This window comes from Chelonia mydas, chromosome 16, assembly GCF_015237465.2.
Source record: "Chelonia mydas isolate rCheMyd1 chromosome 16, rCheMyd1.pri.v2, whole genome shotgun sequence".
NCBI lineage: Eukaryota > Metazoa > Chordata > Testudines > Cheloniidae > Chelonia > Chelonia mydas.
Window position 1 is genome coordinate 15,861,570 of NC_057857.1, and position 20,172 is coordinate 15,881,741.

Genomic DNA, 20,172 nt, shown 5'->3' on the forward strand with positions numbered 1-20,172 from the left:
TGTGTGATTCTAATATATTTCTTAAGTGACCTGCATGTCAATTTTTGCCACTTGAGAGAAGTCAGCCACTGCATTAGATGTTTCACTCCATAACTAGCAAAACAATTCCTGGTATTTCTCAGGGTTTGGGGGGAAAAATTGCAGTCAGAAAGCTAAAATCGGCAGCTTGTGCCAAATATGGATCAAGAGGAAGTTTTTAAAATTCTAATGGTTATAAGTAAACAATATTAGCATTTATATATTCCATGTCAGAGACCCAACTCTAAAATGTATAATATCTAGTGATCAAATCTCCTTATCCTTTTCTGAAATACGTTTTAACCATTTACCACACTTGTGCTAACACCTGATCTCTTCAGTTCATTTCACACACTGTCAACAGGTACCACGCTGCCCTTCTATATAACCCAGTAATCACCACTTTTCCTTCCCTCCAATCAGGCAGTGGGATTCTCTTCAAAAACATTGCAATAACTTGGCCCAAAACCAGTCATTTCTGGTTGTCATTTGGTTTTCTTAAACTGGCTTTTTATAGTAAATAGAGTATAAAAGAGAAGTATTAAATTAGATGGGAAATATCTAACCAAAACTTTCAGAGTCTGGTGAAGCTGTTCTGAGTTAGTTATAAAATGAAAGATGATTATATTAGGCATTCAGAAACATGTGTGTGAATTATCCTGGTGGAACCCCTGTTTGTCACTGTCACTGAAACAGTGTTTTCTTTGACTGTCCCACTGGATAATTGTCCTTTCTGCCTTTGGGATCCAACTTATGTGGGGGACATTTCCTTTTCAACTTTCTACAAAGTGCCAGAGGAATAATAATTCCAAAATGAGTTTCTGTCATTAGAATCCATCTTGTCTGGTTAACAACCATTTTCTCAGGCCATCCAAAATTCTTAAAAATGCCAGTCCACTAGATGCTCCCTGGAAAAAAAAAGATTTTTAGTTGTTTTGTTTGTGGAATGCATGATGTGTGAAATTCACTTCTCCAGGCTTCTTATTGTGTGGGAAGCAAGAGTGTGAATCTATGGCGCACCAGCTTGTTATGCATTAACATTTTATGTGGACTCTGTTACAGAGCACAAATACTGTATTAGGTATTTGAGAGCAGCAAGGAATTATCCAGACAGTATTCAACAAATGCATGTGTGGATTGATGCTTAAGTTTTCTTGACTTAATGACTATGCACATTTTCTTATTGTTCCTTTACCCTTACTAGGAGCAGTCACATCTCAATTCATATTCAAACAAGCCAGCTGCCTTTACATTTCAATGTTTCATGTGTTGAGCATGATAGTGCTCCTACAATAAACAATTCTAATAATTCAGAAGATTAGAAAACCATAAGCACAGATAGGTTCATTTGTAAAATAACCATAGCCTTGTCTGTAAATATCCCTGGGAGCGATACCATACTTGTATTAAAGAAATGTTTAGTTTTTTATTGGTGTGCATTACAAATTGAAATAAACTTAGTGGTATATTTGCAAAGAGAGTTTGTAGCTCCCAGTGTCAGCTAGCAAAGCAAGCAATGGAAAACCATTGTCAGTTGGAATGCTCAGAGTTGCACTGACATCTGTTGTATGCACAGTTTGAGGCAAGTACCAAGGTTGTGCCTGTGGTAGGATTCCTTTCCCTTCTCAGATGCTACCTAACTCTTCCTTCCCTGGGGAAACAAGTGCATCATTTTTAATCCAATCTGAATGCTGTGATAGTCTAGGATTGGTGGTGGGTAATGGCCTTGCGAAGTAAAGCTTTATGGGCTCTTGTAAAAAACAGTGCTAATCAACTGGTCCTAGTCGAATATTCTGTTGCCCTTCTGAAATAATCCTAATCATGGGGAGGGTTAGAGGAGCTTTTAAAAAAAGTTATATAAATGAAATCTAATTTTTCTGATAAATTTGTTTTTTTAATCTCTGTTTCAGGCTTAGTGGTTGTAAAATGTACTGGTCCACTGAAGTATTTCTAGGTCTGGCAGACCAGAAGGTATTAGACCTAAACTCATTATTCTGATTACTGACTTGCTTTAATTATGTTATAATTTTAGCAGCTGTTCTCTCAAACTGCCCTAGTTAGAACCTAATGCTTTATATACTTGGAAGGTAAGAGTCCAAGCTGCTTTCAGCATTGGTGTTTAGCTTCAGAAATTTTCAAGGTAGTGGACACTCAGATTAATTTGGTGGTAGTATATGGTGGCAGTTGAGATGATGAGATTTTAAAGTCTTCCCACAACCTGCCAGTTTATATGCCACTGAATAGCTGAGAGTCTCAGATTTCCTTATGGAAACAGCTTTTGTTTCTTATTGCTCTGGGTCAAGAGGTACTGTGGGTTTTAAAGCCATTTCATTTTTTTTGGCAATTAGTTGAGAGCTGAATAAAATAGCAAGTTTCAGACCAGTAGAGTCCCACTGGATTTTTTTCCCTCGCTCCCTCCCCTACCTTCTCAGAACTTCCCTCTAGTGAAATAACTTGTAGCTGTTGAGTAGTGCCCATCACTTGTCATTCTAGGAATAGGTTTAGTCCTGTTTCTCTAGAGCATTGAAACAAGCTGCAGAACCTACATCAACACCCTAAGCATTGCTCTTCCTAATTACATTATTGTGGAATAGTCTCTCTCCCTGGAACATTTAACAGTAGACTGGACAGAGTACCAGTTCAACAGGGAACAGTCTTGCACAAGAACTGCTCTCCTCTGAGAGGGTGCTTGGCATTGTCCCCAGCAGCTCATGGGAGCACTACACAATTCCAAGATGAGACACAGGGGAATGGAACAGTCATTGTCTCAACTATAGTCTGAGGATCCCTTCCTGGGAGTCTGCAAGATGAGAGCAAGCAGCTGGGGCTTGGGAGAGGCCACATGCATCTCTCTGCTCCGTACTGTGATTGTGCTGACATGTAGCAAATACAGTCAGCAGTGTGGGGCTTGTACACCTGGCTGTGTAACTTTGCTGTGGCACATGTTGTCTTAGTGGATTCCTCTGGAACCATTCTGTGATTAAAGCATGTGTATGCAGCAGAGCAAATGTGTTGGAGTATGAAATCATGGTAGTCTGACTGAAACATGGCTGAAGTGATCAGTACTCAGCCACCGTCCTTTTTAACTAACAGTTGAATGAAATGTAGTAGAAACTCCATGGGACTAGCATCCAGATACCATGGTTATGAGTGTGGTAGATTCATAAGGCTAGATTGGTCCTTCCTGGGGAAAAATGCTATACAAGCTGTGGGGATGAGGGGGCGGAGAGGGGAAAGGTGTTCTTTGCAGAGATCCCCTCACCTTGTTCTCTTGCAGGGGTGGGAGACAGGATTTGCCCCCTCATGGCAGAATTGTGTCTGAGGATGGTATTTTTACTCTACAAAACACAGATTCTTGTACTGTTTTATCTTTGGGGTTTCAGTTTTTTAAACCAATCTGTGGTTTCTTAAAGCAGTGGTTTTCAACCGTTTTTCATTTGCTGGCCCCTAAAAAATTTTCAGTGGAGGTGTGGACCCCTTTGGAAATCTTTGACGTAGTTGTGGCCCCCCAACACCTAAGCCCCTTTGAAAGTTAATGGACTGAGGTTCTTTTGAAATTTGTACCTCTAATGCTGAAGCGAGGACCTGCCTTTGCAATGAAAGTGGATGCTTGAAGGTTCTAGTAGACTCTCTCCCAGCTTTTTGTTATAAAGACACTAAACTTGGAGCTCCCAAATCTGACTTATAATTGAGAGGCCCATTTCAAATGTAACTTGCCATCATCTAAAACTGACTAAATAATATTTCAGGACCAGCCGAGATACTATAAGCTGGAGTCACTGCATTGCACTTAAAATACAATACAGAAGGTGATGCACAGACAGACTTAAGTTGTTTGCTGTTGTGTTTGGGGATTGATTAGGGGAGAATATATATCACCTACTCTCTGCCTCAAGTTAATCTGTCATGATCCTTGATAAGGAATAGCTTCTTATGCCTTTAACTACTAAGATTCATACGGACATCTATCTTCCATCCTGACCTCAAGCAATTCCTACCTAACTGGTGTGTATGCCAGGATACTGGGGTGTTCTCACTGCTGGAAATTATTGGAACTGCTGAAGAAGCTAGTGGTTACTAGTGCAACTGTTTTCCCCAAGCCTTGCCTTGCCTGTAGTTTGAGGCTATTCATGGTGTACTGTGAGTTTAATACATAACAGACAGTACACTGGGTTAATTGGATTAAAACTGTGTAAACGGGTAATTAAATACTGAACAATATATTCTTATTGTGGTAAGACTAACGGGAGCTTACAGAGCGGCTAAATCCTCTTCTGTTGGTGCTAGCTAAGAAATCCAAACTGCTATGATGGATTCACAAATGGGCTCTGGAAAGGCACTGACTGTCCGGATTTGTGATAATTTGGTGCATAAACCTCTTCTCTTGTAGCTGTCAAAGCACCATCACTCATGTTGTGGTGGAAAGCTGGAGTGGCAGTGACTGGCTCCAGTGCTCCAACCATTCCTTGGATGTCAGGATCAGTAGCAATGGAAAGCACTTATTTTTACACCAGCCCCATCCAGTGGTTGAGTATTAATTCTTCTCTCCATTGTTTCCTTACATTTAAAAGTAATTGAATATAAATAAAAAGTAGTCTAGAAAAAGCCTGTTTTTAAATGCCCCCTTCCAGGCTGCTAGTTCTGCTGTACATCACTGGTTTTTCCAGCAAGACGATATTAGTGCTTGTTCGTGGATTTCTAACAAACCCAATAAACGTTTCCTTGAGTTTCTCAGCATATTATGTGAATTTCCCTTGTGGCTCATGTATCATATAGTGACTTTACACTCAGTGTGTTGATACCCATTTATTTTGTCATTACTGCTAAGGATTCCTTGAGAGAAGAGTTAAATGTGAATTTTGATAGTCCTAGTTGATGTCTTTATTTATATACCTCTACAAATTTCAGATCTCTTTTGTGCTGCCCTTATGCCCAAAATAAAATTGAGGACTAGTTAGTGCAAGAGATTAGTAGCATCCTAAACACACAGTCCTTCTGTCTGCTGTTCTGCAGCTTGTGAAACAGTAGAATTCCTTATAGATAGAATCACAAATATCCTCAGTTGACACCCTTGTGTGTAGCCTCTGCAGAAAGGTCAGGGAAGGTGAACTACCTTCTCTCTCCATAAGGGGGGTTCCTTATCCTTTTGGGTGGGAGACCGGCACTACCCAAACTACTGCTCTTATGTCAAAACGTAGGATTTTTAGGCTCGAATACTTCAATCCTGCATCTCGTAGAGGCACAGAAAAAACAGCGAAAAGCAAGTCTACTAAAACAAACCCCCAGGTCTCATAATTGTGTGTTGGTCAGCTTCTTAGTCAGAGAGCAGGGCACTCCTAACCACACTATCCTGTGTCCTTTTTTGAATGGAGTGGCTAGGCGTTTCAGTGGAACAACGCCATATGCCTGTGCTTGCTGTAATGAATCAAGAAACAGCTGCTAGTTTGTTTTACCTGCCAGCCTTCACTGTCTTCATTATGAGTTTCAATTGTCCATTCATTTTGGTAGCCACCGTCTGCTTTAAAAGGTCATATATTTCCTGGAAGGTAGTAAACATGCAAACCTTGCTAGATTCAAGCACTAAATCTGGTTTGTATTATCTTTTTGCAGCTGGGAATAGGAATAACGTACTCATCCTTTTAACCCTCAAAGTCAGATTTAGAGGTAAGACCTAAATAATAATTTAGAAGTAAAATAGATTTAAAGTTGTAGGTACTTGGTTAATAAATGAAATTGTCTGAGTAGCTGTTGGATTTCTTTTCTACCCTTTAAAATTTCCAGTCTAAAGCATCTCTGGAAGCCTCCTTTTCAGGCCTGGTCGAGACACACAAATTGGACCAGTTTTTAATTGAATCAGTTTCAAAACTGATGCAGCTGAACTGCTGCAAACCAATGGTTTAGCTTGCATTGGTAGATTTACACTGGTACATTTTTAACTGATAAAGTTGCCCTGATTTTACATAAACAAGCAAAGCGTATATGTGGAGCTAGGGCCTTCATCAGCTTTGTGTAGTCTAGGAATCTAAAGTTCCCTTAAGGATGCCAGAGTCCAGTTGAAATGCAGAGTAGGGCTGACAAGAAAACAAGGTTTCCATGTTGTGAAAAATGGAGGGTTTGGAATTTTTGTTCTTGTGGGAATGAAATCTAGTTCTTGCGAAGCTTTTCACGGAAAATGAGACACACACCCCAGTGCAGCCAATGGTCCAGTGCGCTCACCTGGGATGTGGGAGACCCAGATTGAGAAGGGCCTAAATCCTGGGCCTCCCACATCTCAGGTGGGTGCCCTCATCACTAAGGTGTGGAGTGTCTCTCCCACAACCTCCTGTTGAAGCGGTTCCACTACATATGACTAATTATTCACTGGGCCAGAAAAACCTGACTCTATAGCCCAGTGGCTAGGGTACACTACTGGGATGGGGAAGAGCCAGGGTCAAACCCTGGCTTGAATTCAGGCAGCAGACCCCTCTCCTGATTTTGAGAAAACTTGTTCGTCAGGTATAGCATTTCTAGTCAAACAGACACTACCGAACAAGCAATACCCTAATGGTTGGGCTATGGGAGAGCCAGATTCAAGTCCCTGCTCTGCCTGAATCAGACCTAATGAAAGTTTGATCAAAACAGGTATGTCTCCACAACATTTCAGTTTTGAGGAATTGGCATTTTCCAGTAAGTTTCAGCTAAATTCCCTGCTCTAATACAGAGTGGGTCTGGAATTTAGGCTGTGTAAACCTCAAGCCTGGCTAGTTCCTTTCATGTATCACAAACTAATGTATACCCAGAACTATGTACAGTGATCTATTGTCTGCATTAAACTGTAGTGAAGCAGGGCTATCTGTAAATGTTTTAATTGAAATTAACACCTATCCTAAACTCTATGTTCGGCGTTACATTGTACAAAGTATGTGTGAATATTTTTACACTGAAAATGTTCCCAGACCCTCAGCATCAGGTTGTACATCATTTTTACAAGTGGGACATGGGGCTTTTCACCATTTTTACTTAGTGTTAAAAACTAAAGCTTATATTCTTAATTCAAAAGATCCGGAGCCCCTGCCACTTTAGATTTTGTATGTGTGATCTACTTACTGCCCTTGATGTGGCATCTGACTGCGTACGCAGCCGGTATTGCTTTCACTGCTGAATGCAGCCACCTCTTGGGTGGTACCTGGGTTACTTACTAGTGCTAACTACAGTGCAGGTCAGGGCTAGAAGTGAAGGTTTTCCCTATGCTATCCTAGACTTCAGTGGGATAAGCCAGAAGGTAGATGATGGCAGTGGAGTTTCCTCTTCATAGAGGACCTAACACACTGCTGTTTCCCTTACAGATGGTGCCATGTTCAGTCCTGTGGTATTTTCTTTATTTAATACTACTGCAGTTAACTGGTCCTGCAAAGGGAAAGTTGAGGGCCATGGAAGTGTTCAAAGAGGAGTTCAAGTTTTGACACATTTTTGACCTAATGATGGAGCTGGAAGTTAATTTATTCATTGATCTTTTCAGGCCTAAAGGCCACTTAAATGCATTCTGGGGTGGGAACAGTTTAGCTGGCAGGCCACTCAGTTACCAGGCTGAATGGAAGGATATTTGTTAATCTCTTCAGTTCCTGGATTTCCCTTGTATTTCAAATTCAGCTCATAAGAGGGTCTGACAAAGTTGCTGTGAATACTGATGCTGTGTATATGGCACATTTTGTAAATGTGAAGCAAACTTGAATCATGTGTTTTGTATACTGCGACAGTAGCATTGTAATCCCACCCCTCTTTTTTATTTCAAATAAACAAACAGCCTAGTTCTTGTATTATGTGTGCATTATAAGGGGATGGCTTTAGGGGAGAAACATGGGTTCCCAAGATTTGAGGGGGAAGTAGAGGGCTGGTGGTTTAAAGAATATAGCTCTTCAGAATTCCTTCATGGTGTAGACATATAAAGTGGGCTGAGATCTCCTTTTGATACAGCCACAGCTTCTACCTGCATAAATTGGAGCTATGCAGGATGGGGAATAGACCCCTATGGTTTGTAAAATCAAAGCACATTTCAAAAGCCCAATTATTAAACTTGAAAGGCTCTTCACATGTTCTATAGGACATAGGAAGGGTGGAGTATTGGCCAATGAGTCTGGCTGGCCACTCCTGGTATTTTGGAAGGAATTTGTGCAGTTAATGTATCTAATTCATCAGGTTTTCTGATTGTTTTCTAAACAAATATTTAAATATGGCAGACTGATGCCAATTCTGCAGGTTGAAAAGATAAGCCTTGCATCAATAATTCAAGTGGTCCTTCGCAACTGATTGACCAGAGTGAGGAAAAAACAATAAGGATTTTTTAAAATCCACCACATTGTAATCCTTCAGGGTGCTAGCTCAGTATAGAAACTTGGGAGTTTTTTTTCCCCACCCTTTCTAAAAAGTCAGCCCCTAAAACCTGTTATAATGTTTTTCAGTGCACTTAACTTCCCATGAACATTCAGAGTTAAGGCTGAACATTTTGGCTAAATCAAACAGTCATTGTATGTGGGGAGGATAAGACATTGAAAAGAACACTTTAAGAACGCAAGGTGTTCAGGTATCTCCCATACTACTTGCTGCAGGAGGCTATTGTCCTTTGGTAGCCTAAAATATTCAGTACTATCAGCTCCCCAACTAATATTCTACAGCTTGATCTTGGAAAGTATTGAACACCCTCAGTTCCCACAGAAGTCCGAGAATTGAAGATCCTGAGTACCTTCCAATATTGGGACTCAGAGCTGATTGATTTGAATTTGGGACCCTAGTGAATACATCTAATACCGACTGACAGGATAGTTTTGATTCTGTGCTTTGAACAGGGCCAGGGTGCTGCTCTCACTTTGAAATGCCCTCCACCAGCTCTTTCTTTGCAGAGAAGGGGGTTTTCTGCTATTGTCAAGGACCAAGCTCAGTATCTTAGTCTATTTACAGAGAAATAAGGGTTTAAATGTTCTCAAGGCAGCACAGTGGAATCAGGGAAGGTGGGGGGAGAGAATGTACTATGAAGCTTGCCCCTCTTCCATTTGTTAACGATGACTTGATTTTGTATTCTGTCATCTTGACAATAATTGAAAAATATACAGATAGTTCGAATGTCAACAAGAAAACAGGCCTTCATGTTGCCACCTTCAATTTTGGACCTCTTTCCTGTTCCTAACTCAGTAAATACCTGCTTTGAGGTTGACAAGTCGTGTGTGTGAAACATACTCGTGCTCTTTGATTTATATTTATTCTCCTGTTGGTAAGACTCATTGCTGGAAGGTATACATCCATATTTGGTCCAATAGGACTGGGGTGGGGGGGAGGAAGAGTAGGCAGCAGGTTTGTAAGTTAAAACTGATAAAAACTAACAACTCTAAAAGTAGTAAATATAAATGAAATGTGTGATCCACTTCCAAATATACAGATGTGATGGTTATGTAGGTTTTGTTAGCAGCTTTATAGGTTGCATTGGGGGATATATATACACATTTATTTTTTTTTAAAGTTAAAGCAGGGATGTAGGTTTTATTATGCATAGAATTTGCTCTGTGAAAAGGTACGCCTGTAAGATCTTTTCATTCACTATCACCAGTCCTTCGAGTACATGCTCTGGTTCTGGGGCCCCACGGAAGTAAGAAAGGAATAGAAGTAAAGTTGCTGTATTGGTTTCACCACAGTGTGAGTGTGTGGTCATTGCTTAGCCACAGGGGTCCATGCTAGTTGATCTGATCGGATCACTCAGGTGCAAGGCCTTATGTGAGAGAGAACTTGTACTGGCAAATGCTGCTTGTGCATGTTAGATCCATGTTCTTGGTTAGGGGCTTCATGACCCATCTAGTTGCTCTACAGCAAACACATTCTGTGGTGTTGCTACCTCCTCAGAGGATGATCACACAGTTAGGATGCAATATAAAGAACTCCAGTGCCCTCAACTCTGTTCTGACAAAATTCATATAGGAAAAACAACAGAACACTTCCAAACAGCTAGTGGGAATCTTAACTTCTACCTGCAGACAACACCCCAAAACTAGGTATTGTCACCAAAGATTTTTATAGGTGCACTTATTCTTTAAAATAAATGTTTGCAGATCTGTAGATGGAAGAATTACACAATGCTTTGCAAATGGTAACTACCTCATTAGGGTTCTGAGGGTTAAATTAAATGTTATCCCTGCATGGGGAAGCTAAAGCCAAGGGAGCGCTAGCCATTACACCAGGGCACCACCTTTTTGTATATGAATGAAGCGACCTGATGCACCTTTCCCTCTCCTACCCCCCAAAACTCAAACGGCCTCTCCTGTAGAGGGGAGAGAGTAACCCAAGTCATTTTCTAGATGGGAAACAATTTCAGCATTTAAAAAAAAAACAACCTACAAATGAGGAACAAATTACGTCTTGGGCCCTGTTTCTGTAGCTGCATCCATGCAGCCAGAGGCAATCCATGGTCATGACCTCAGTTTGTTCCTACTTGAGACTAACCCAGCTGCACCTAGGGGAAGCAGGCCTGGAGTGCAAGAAATGGTAGACAGAATGTATAGTCTCAACCCATTGAGCTGCATGCAAGTTTTACCCTAACAAGGCTTTCAGAGCACAGGGGGATTCTTGGGAGCTTCTTGGTTTATATTTGATCTATTGAACTACATTTGTCCCCCTCCCTCCACCCATTGACAGTCTTATTGTTCCTATAGCGTCTTACTTCTGAAGGTACATGTCTACCTATTTTACAGTTTTGCACCAGCACCATCACTGCAGAATCAGAGTTTGTATTCCTCTAGTGGGGATAAGTACCTTTCCCCCTCCACCAGGTTTTGTTTCACATTTACAAGAGAGGTGGGGGTCCACTGCTGACACAGTATCAAATGAACAACATTCCTGCCTGTAGCTATTCAAACTTCATCCTACAGCGTGATTTGCTCCAAGATGTGTCATTTTATAAGAACATAAAAAGGTCCATCTAGCCCAGTATCCTGTCTTCCAACAGTGGCCAATGCCAAGTGCTCCAGAGGGAATGAACAGAACAGGGAATCATCAAGTGATCCATCCCCTGTTGCCCATTCCCAGCTTCTTGCAAACAGAGGCTAGGGACACCATCCCTGCCCATCTTGGCTAATAGCCATTAATGGACCTGTCCTCCATGAACTTGCCTGATTTTTTTTTTTAAACCCTGTTACATAGTCTTAGCCTTCACAACATCCTCTGGCAAAGAGTTCCACAGGCCAATTAAGTGTTGTGTGAAGAAATGCCTCCTGTTTCCAACAGGTATATGTGGAAGTTTGTGGAGCAACTGGACTACCTCATTCTTTGCCAAGCTCCCCAATTAATAGTGTAAGATGCACTGTGCAATACAACCTCTGAACACCCCTCTCCGCAAAGTGTGTTTGCAACACAGTGGGAAGATCCAAGCTGTACATTTCAGAGCTGTACAAGCATTCCAAAATAAGTAAGAAGTTCTTTCCCTGCTGTGCTGCTACCTTCTCCTCTTTACCTTGTTTTTCTTGTTGCTTAATGTTTGTTTGGCCAGAATAAGATGCTAATAAAATCAAGCAGAGTTTCCAAATTGGTTTTAAAATGCCATATTCCAATTATAAAAGCCTAATTCCTTCTTCCATCCACTGAACCTTTTTGGTATTAACAGGCTTTACTATGCAAAGTGATGCAAGGGGCTGTTTCATTTACAGTAATTAAATGAATGTCAATTGTTTTAGTTGTTTCTGAGGGAGAGTTCTACAAGAGTATTAGCATGTTCTGCTAACCCTTACGTGCTGCACTTCAGGCCTGCTGCAAACCCTTGGGGGTTGACCATTGACCTGAGACTCCATGCACAGACATGCCAAGTGCATCTCAATGAGATGAGCTCTTTTTCTCAGTTTCTATGGAACCAGCAGAGTGGAACTAATATAGCATTCGCATGTAGATGAAAGAATGGAGAGGAAAAAGGGCTTTACAGCTAAATTAATTAAGCAGATGTACCTGTCTAATTAAAGATGCACTGTCCCTTTTGTACCCCAGTTGCAGCGCAAACAGTATTTAAATGCATTCTTGATCCATTTCAACTATCAAAATATTTAGCAGGAACACTCAAATGGAGACAATATTAGCAAGATGAGCTTCTATGTATTATTAATAGAAGGGTTCCCAATTATGCCTAGAGGCTAAAGCATGTCTTTATATCCATTGAGGAAAAACGGCTGTCCAACTTGGTTACCAAACAGCACATTTGTAACTGGGGAACTGTTACAAATCCACTGGCCCAGCCTCATGAGAGGGTATTGCAGTCAGGCCCCAGCCCTGTGTAAACTATATTCACCATTAGCCCCCTGGTGCTGTGGGTTGGAATTTCTTGGCACAAAATTCATTAGTGATTCATGCTGCTGGTGGCAGTAGCTTTAGTTTCCTTAGATTTCAACACAGACACTTAAGCTGAGAGTTTCTAAATTGTGTAGGGCATTTGCATGCCTGATTCTCATTTTTTAATCTTTTAGGAAGCTTTGAAAAAAATCTCAGCTTTAAAGGCTGATTATCTGAACCCCAAATATCCCAAACATTTCAGTGTCCCCTGGGCCATTTGGCTAATGGAGAGGCTCACCTATGTATTTTGTATGTGCAGGGAGAGGATTTTACAGGAGCTTTCCTACTGATTTATGTGTAACCTTGGAGAAACATGATCACGACAGCCACAAGCATAGAAACTTATTTACTGTGATCTGGACAGTGCTTAATTTGTGCCAGGCCTTGCTAGGGTTGAGCCCTGGCACCTTTGGCTTGGGGCATCAGTTATGAATATAAAAAAAATTGCTTGAGCCCTGGTGCCTCTTTCATTGCAAATTAAGCACTGGATCTGGACCAGGCAGAAGTTGTTTGGAGACTAAGAATTCTTGGGGGACTGCATGGCAGGGAACACACAGCTCCTGAAGGAGAAGGTAGGAGCCTCCCTTCCTTCAAGACCCTGGGGAAGCTCCCCTTTCATTTTTTAGTGCTTTCTCTGCACTGAGAACACTTAGGGATAGTAGATAAAGGGTCTAACTTTCCTCCTGTCTTTTCTCCCAATCCCTGCAGACTGCTGTTTCTCCAACCCTTTTCCAGGATCAGGAGGGAATCAGCGTTGCCCTAGATATGGAGTGATCTAGTTAACAGTAGTGCAGTATGGTAAGTGTTGGCTAAAGTCAAGCATCTTCCACTGAAGACAGACTTACCTGGCATGGCTGCTCCTTGGCTCTAGTTTGCTCCAGAAAGACTGTGTGTGTGACTCATCATCTGCTACTTCCTGATAAATGGCTACTATTAGGCTCTGGCAGTTCAGCTGTGGCTAATTTAAGGCAGTCACAGGTGCTGCGTTCAGGCAGCGAGGAATGAGGCAGGATAAGAAACCTGGATTTTCACTCCACAAGGAAGGAGGGCTCTAGTACATGTCTCAGTGGCTGGAGATAATCTGTTTAATTTAATTCTGAAAAAGAGGAATCTGTGACCCATTTCGTGGGTGTGTTAATAGATGCTTTTGTTTTAGCTTCACTTGCTCTGCATCCCTTGGGAAGCCTGTCCCAGTCACTCTATTAGGACCTATAATACTGCGGTAGTAGATGCTATTGTGCAGACAACATGCGGGTGTTTTTACTGCTGTCTCATCTGCACTTACTCAGAGCAAGCTGAAGTGACATGGGGGTAACAGTGCTTGCATCCTGTCAACACTTCAGACTCTGCTGTTGCTACCACTGATCCTAATTTTCAAAGCCCTAGTGCCCTGTTTTTTAAATCCTAGACTAGCATGATGATGAACGCCACCATCCTATCTGTACGCCGTACAGAGAACTGCAGCTGCGCAGCACACATGCGGTCAGGCTGCAGGTTTTGTTTAGTGGCAGTGAGTATGACTCCAGACAAGTACACTTCAAATAGGTTTAATATTCCACATTTCCCTGAATCATGCACCTGGAAAAGGAGAGGCAGTTTAAACATCATTTCTAAAAAATGAACTTTCTTCCTGTCTCACCCTCTGGGATTATTAAAACAAAGAGCTTGAACCACTGAAACTTTTCACCGTTTATGTTGTTTGTTTACTCTCTGCACTTCACTCACTTCAGACAGTGCCAGTCCATTTGAGTTCTAGGTCCCTGACACTAGCCCAATACTGCAATGATTGCAAACACCGCAGGGGAAAGTTTAAATCCAAACAAGCTTTTCATTTTACAAGGTTTTGGGAAATCATCCCTATTCATTAATATTAGCTTTTGCAAAAAAATTTAGCCTCATAAATTTGAGTCTTAAGTCACTAACTAATTGACATTGCCTGGTAGCATTTTGGACTAGCTGGAACTGCTGTTTTAAATATGTCAGGACTTGTGTGGAAGGGGCTTAACAATACAGCTTTCTATATACTCAAAGACAACATAAGGGTCTTGGTCAGCATTGATGTAGAAGGCATTGTCATAAAACTCCTCCAAGTCGCCAGCATGCCTGTAATAGGTCTCCAGGCAAATCCTGATATTTTCTTCAGTGTCTTTAGGGTTCTGCTTGAGACGGGCTTGGACCTCTGGTAATGGAGCTGGTTTGTACATGGCGTGATATCTAGAGATAAGACACAAACCTCACTTCAGTTCACAATGAAAATCTGGGAAGTGACAGATGTTACCAAATACATGGTTTGTTTTTGCTTATCCAAATAGGTGTCCCCTGCTGTGCAACTAACTTGGCAGTTAGGCTCTGTCAAAAAGATGTTGGGAAAGTTTAGGACAAGTTGGTACTTCCGATTTATTTGATATCATGACTGTCAAGGATCCTAGATACTTGAAGATACGAGTTTTTCTTGAAGTGATCTAGTCCTAAATATTGATTTGGCACAATCAATCCCATAGGTGCCTGAGCAGGAGTCTATACTACAGCAGCCGATGCTCCATTTGAGGGCTCTGTTAGCAGGAATTTGAATTTTTATGAAGACTTCAAGGGCATACCAAGCTTGGCCTGTTGCAGAGCCTAATCCAGATTCAGTTTGTTCTAGTTCTATATATTGTAATCTTGGGATTCTGCTCCACCCCCACCTTCACTTGTGCAAATCCTCTAGACCCACCTGTCCCAAAGGCCACAGAGGAAAGTTAGCTGGCAATGGTGAGTTCAAATGGATTTAGGTGAGCAATGCCCATGAAGTCCATGGATGTGCACATAAAAGACAAGGGCTTCCCAAGGCTGGCTGACAGCAAATCTACAACTGATCAGCTAAAAAGATTCTTAAAGTAACAAGCAATGTTAATTAAGGTCATGCTGTTTTTCAGTTGGCCAGAGCAATGGCTCTGTACTGCGTCTTCCAAAAGAAAAGCCCTCTCATGGACCCGTCTCCCCCTCCTGATGCCCGAGTACTCCGCTGCTTGGTTCTCAAAGGGTTTCAAGTTTATGACGTGCTGGAAGGAGCTCTACAGAATGCTGCTGGCTCAAAGCCCATAACCACTGAACTAAAGAAGACACAAGCCACCCTTCCCCTGATCCTGTCTCTCATGGAGGGTACCACGTAGAATATATTAAATCCTGTTAGGATTTTCTAGGATCACCATCAATCTGTCTTCGAAGAGCGTATGTTTGTACATTAAGGGGAGAGGAAGACGGTTAACCCATTTCTGAGCTGGATTGTGGATATTTCTAACCATGCCTTCCAAAGGCACAAGATTTTGACTTTCTGGAATTAATAGCAAAAGCCCAGTCATCTACACCACAATTTTTAGTAAGCCAAAGGAGCATTTTTATAACCTGAGCCCCCTAGCAATGCTGTAGTAGAGTTTGGGTTGCCTGCGTAGCTGGAACCAAAATGTGCTTTACCCATGTTGCAAAGTTATGATACAGCCTTGTGAAGATCACTAAAAACTGCTTTGTAAACAGGTCCTCATAACTGATGCCACAGTCCTATTTCAGATGAATTATTTATTTTCCTCAAATGAAGAAACAACTTCGTCCTTCTCACTGTATCACCCTGAAAGCAAGTCTTATGTGCAAAAGACTTACACGTAGATAAGATGGTTGGATAAATACAAAACCAAGAAGAAAAGCAGAGTCCAGTTAAGACACTGTCTTGGATATTGTGTATTCATCCTACATTAGTACAAGTTAGAATACGATGGAGGGCTAGCCTACTCCCTTCACTTCATTGGATCCATTACTGCAGTAGCATAATGCCCAGGATTAGATGTAGCATCTAAAACATATCTCCATCAATTCACAATGAATTTGGGAAGACTAAAACCAAGACTTGAAGACTGAAAGCGTGTTAACTAGAGCAGATACTGTAGAGACTAATCCTAATGATAAGAAATGCAAAGATTTGCTTCATAGCATTAACTTCTGCTGAACAACTGTGTCCCTTATTACTAGAACAAAAGGAGGGAGAATAATTACAGCAAATTACATGTTGCACCTAGAGTGAAATGTCTGAATAATAGTGTACCACTTTGACATAAATACAGTATTTATGCCTTTAACCCTTTAGGACTAGGATTTAAAAGGTTCCCAGCATTTGTCATTGATTCAGTGTTGGGAAGGCAGTAAGACATACAATCCAAATCTACCGGGAAAGTAAAATATTGTTTTGCTGTTTCTCAGCATGGGGGTTTAATATTGCTCACAAATTGATGTACTACTTACAAAAATAAAGCACAAATGTAAGGTGCAATTCAAGTACCACTTCTGGAAGGAATTTAGGAAGAGTTTTCCTTGTTACTTTATTCCTAGAACAGTTAGGATGGATCAATCAGTAGAGCCTGAAGATCACTGACCCCACCAAGCTGGAGTGACTGCCACTACGAAGAGCTGTCACATATGAAACTTGAGCTCATACCCAGTGGCTCAAATAAAAGCTTGATCTATTGAGGGACAAATGCATTAATATTTCACTACACAAAAAGCCATCAGTGGGACTGGGGAAATCAAATGCGGCCAGATCTCCAGGTACCTCTGTTAGAAAGCCTTCCATTATTGCAGTCTGGTTTATAGCATTATCATCCCTAAACATTATTTTGCCACCCATTTTAGTTTTCATGGAACATGTAAAAGTTAGATCAACTGCTGCTATGGACTTTGATATCAGAGATTTAAAACTGCACTGAGCTGAGGTCTGGAACTTCCTTCATGGAGAGCTGGTACCTGAGGGGCGATGAATGACCTTTTCACGTATCCTTAAGCAAGAGCACAGTCCACTTGATTTTCTTTAGTTTTCTACGAAGCTTGTCAGAAGTTTTTGTCTTGCTGACAGCCCTACGAAGTTACAGAAATTGATCCAGTAAAAGTTATTACCTCACCCACCTGGGCAGCCTTACAAATTGTTAAACACGGGACATTAGTGCTAACCTTTCTCCTGTGACTGGATCAATCATCCGCTGAGCCAGACGTTCCATGACAGATTCAGAGGGGAGATTCAGGAAAAATATCCTAATTGTAGACAAACAGTAAGGAACAGCATTAACATCCTCAGAATAGTAACTGTGGCCTTCACAGTATGAATTAATATTTACACTACAGGAATGCACACACAATGAGAAAGGAAATAATTTTGAACAACCCAGAGGTCAATGTCAAAAAGCATAATGCATGTAAAGAAACTCTTTTCTTCGGTTTGGCCGTTGCATCTTGGTCTTTCTTATATTTTTTAGATTATAAACTCTTTGGGCTGATACATGTCCTGTACAGAACCAAGCATATTACCAGTGTATAACAAATAATACAGTGCAGACTCATACTTGATTTCCACAGGCTGAGCATACATCCATCAGGGGGTTTCACATTTCCTTTGCCATCCAGTAGTCCGTGCTACCTCTGGACCTTCTCAGAATCCACTCTCTAAACCCAATTCACAGTTCAAGTCATATTAATATTCTGCAAGAGCCAGATGGAAGATCATTCCAATGGCTAGCCTTTCAGTGGACTCTCAAGGACAGAGAAATAGCTTGGCTTGTAACAGCATCTCCAATTGCAGGATGGAGATTGCTCCCTTATTCTACAATTTCTTCCATAAAAAACCCCAGCAACATTGTATGACTGTTAATGCTTGTGCCAGTGGATATCTTAAGTAGAGCTCAGTTTGTCTTTTTCTCCCTTTTCTATCTCTTTGTCTTTATTGCAGTATGGCTACTTCCAACCAGTGCCCCAGCATTCAAGTCCTCCTACATCCCACTCCTGCAACTCCATCCCCAGACATCCTTCTGTAGCAGTGTATGGAATCAGATTTGGAATCCATCACATACTAATTGTCACTGTTTGGTGCTAGCATAGAATTGTCCTCTCTCTCAAACCTGACCCAGAGGGACCACTGCTATGGGAGTTTGGTTGCCATGGTGCATTCAACACTTGGTTCCTCTGTTGAGACTGCCAACATGACAGACAATTAGGGCTTGATTTTCAGAGGGTGAGCACCTGCAGCTCCCATTAACTATAACTGGAGATGTAGTTGCTCAGCACTTGTAAAAATCGGACCCTAGATCCAAATCCACACAGGTACTTAGGCACCTAAACCCCAGACTTTGGCACCTAAGTCCCACTTTTAGGCACCACTGTGATCCACAAAACCTCTCTTTGGCAGCCACCTAACTCTACAGGCACCTAAACTCACCTGACACCTACAGTTTCTGTCAAAGTTTCTGTCAAAGTTCCCGAGGCACCTAAGTTTCTGTCTCTGGGCATGTGCAGTGCTGCTTCACTCTCGATACCCTGACATCCATCTTCTGCCTAAGCCCTGATATGATCCATGAACCAAGACAAAATAGGTGGAGGAGCAGCTCTCTCACCTCTGGGGTCCAATCTGGAAGGCGTGCTCCAATACCAACCCCCTGAGCTACACTGTCGTATCAACTGAAAGAAACAAATAGAGTTGCCCCGGTCGTACAATTATCTTCCTAAGTCAGTTAACATCACCGTAATGTTTTTATTAATTTTATATTCAAGTTCATAAACTCTTAAGCAGAAAATTCTCACAAATACATTTATGAAGAGTAGATATAAATCACTAGGCTGTGGGATATTCCACAGACTGTGCTGATGTCACATAAAGGGAGATTTTTCATATGGGAATTTTTAAAAGAACAAAAAAAAAATCCTTCCAAACTTACGGAACTAAACTTAAAAAAAAAAAAAAAAAAAGGATTGTGGGCTTTCAAATGTAGATTTATTTACAATACAACAATTTCTGCCTTCGAGGGCAGACTTCCTATTTTCATTTTTGTCTGCCTCACAAAAGATACTGTATGTTTTAGACATTCACCAAAGAAACATTTTACACTGACTGGGTGGAATCAGACCAGATGAAAGACTGAGCTTTACCTTGGCATGCATATAACAGATCACTAGAATTCTTTGTAGGACTTAAAGTTATGAAAATCATTTCTCTCTTCAAATGTTTACAGATAATGACTTCTGTTCACGTTGTGGTAACAAAGTAACAGGCTGGAATAAAACATTCAAGATCTCGGAGATTCTAAAGACAGGAAAAGAATCATAGTTCCAACATTCTTTTATCCCTTACACTCTAACATTTTGTTTTTCTTTGTTTCTCTTGCCCAACAATGGCACAAAAATGTGATTGTCAGAATAGGTAACATCTGATGATATATCTCGAGATGAATATTCTAGTAGAGTGGAACAATGTTTATACAGCCCTGATAATTGATACAGCTCCCTATTATATTCTGAAATAAACAGAACCGTTAAAGGATTATAACCTGGCATATCAAGAAAGCTTGTCGCAATTCATAGTTACTAACTCAAAAAATATTATAGTATTTGAAACAGAAGAGCCTAAAAACTGTACTTAAAAAGCTGCCAACAAAATGAACTCTGAAAGCCTTGTCTGAGACTCATCTTTTTTATACAAGATTCTTCTTATTATCCAGTCTGGTGTCACCATTAAAGAAAAGTGTAGGGGGAAGATGTAGGAGACTACAGACATCTTTTCTAAGATGTTTTTTTCTTCCCCAAAACAACACATGACAGAATTTACCATACAACATCACAGAATCAAATCTGACGGCCTTTTCAGAACAGGGGTTAGGCCTACATGTGGTGTGAAGAAGCCTGCATTGCCCTGCCCAAACTGTACATACCGTACATGTTCTGTGGATAAGGAGTATATCAATCTCTAGGGCTCATCACTCATAAGCAATATATTCAATGGAAAAATGTAAAAGAGAAAATATATATAGCTAG

General features: G+C 41.0%; 1 protein-coding gene across 9 annotated transcripts in view; it reads right to left on the bottom strand.

Moving 5' to 3' along the window:
• Positions 1-13,882: 13,882 nt before the first annotated feature.
• The window catches only part of AK8 (adenylate kinase 8), a 115,302-nt gene continuing 109,012 nt past the window's right edge, over positions 13,883-20,172 (bottom strand). For 6 of the 9 annotated variants that reach the window (XM_043530499.1, XM_007061035.4, XM_043530502.1 and 3 more), the window contains 2 exons: positions 17,326-17,406; positions 13,883-14,565 (listed from right to left, as the gene is read on the bottom strand). In XM_043530499.1, the coding sequence (XP_043386434.1) occupies positions 14,331-14,565; positions 17,326-17,406 (316 nt within the window). In that variant the 3' untranslated portion in view covers positions 13,883-14,330. The other 3 variants (XR_005222466.2, XR_006286172.1, XM_043530498.1) reach the window with 3 other exon arrangements.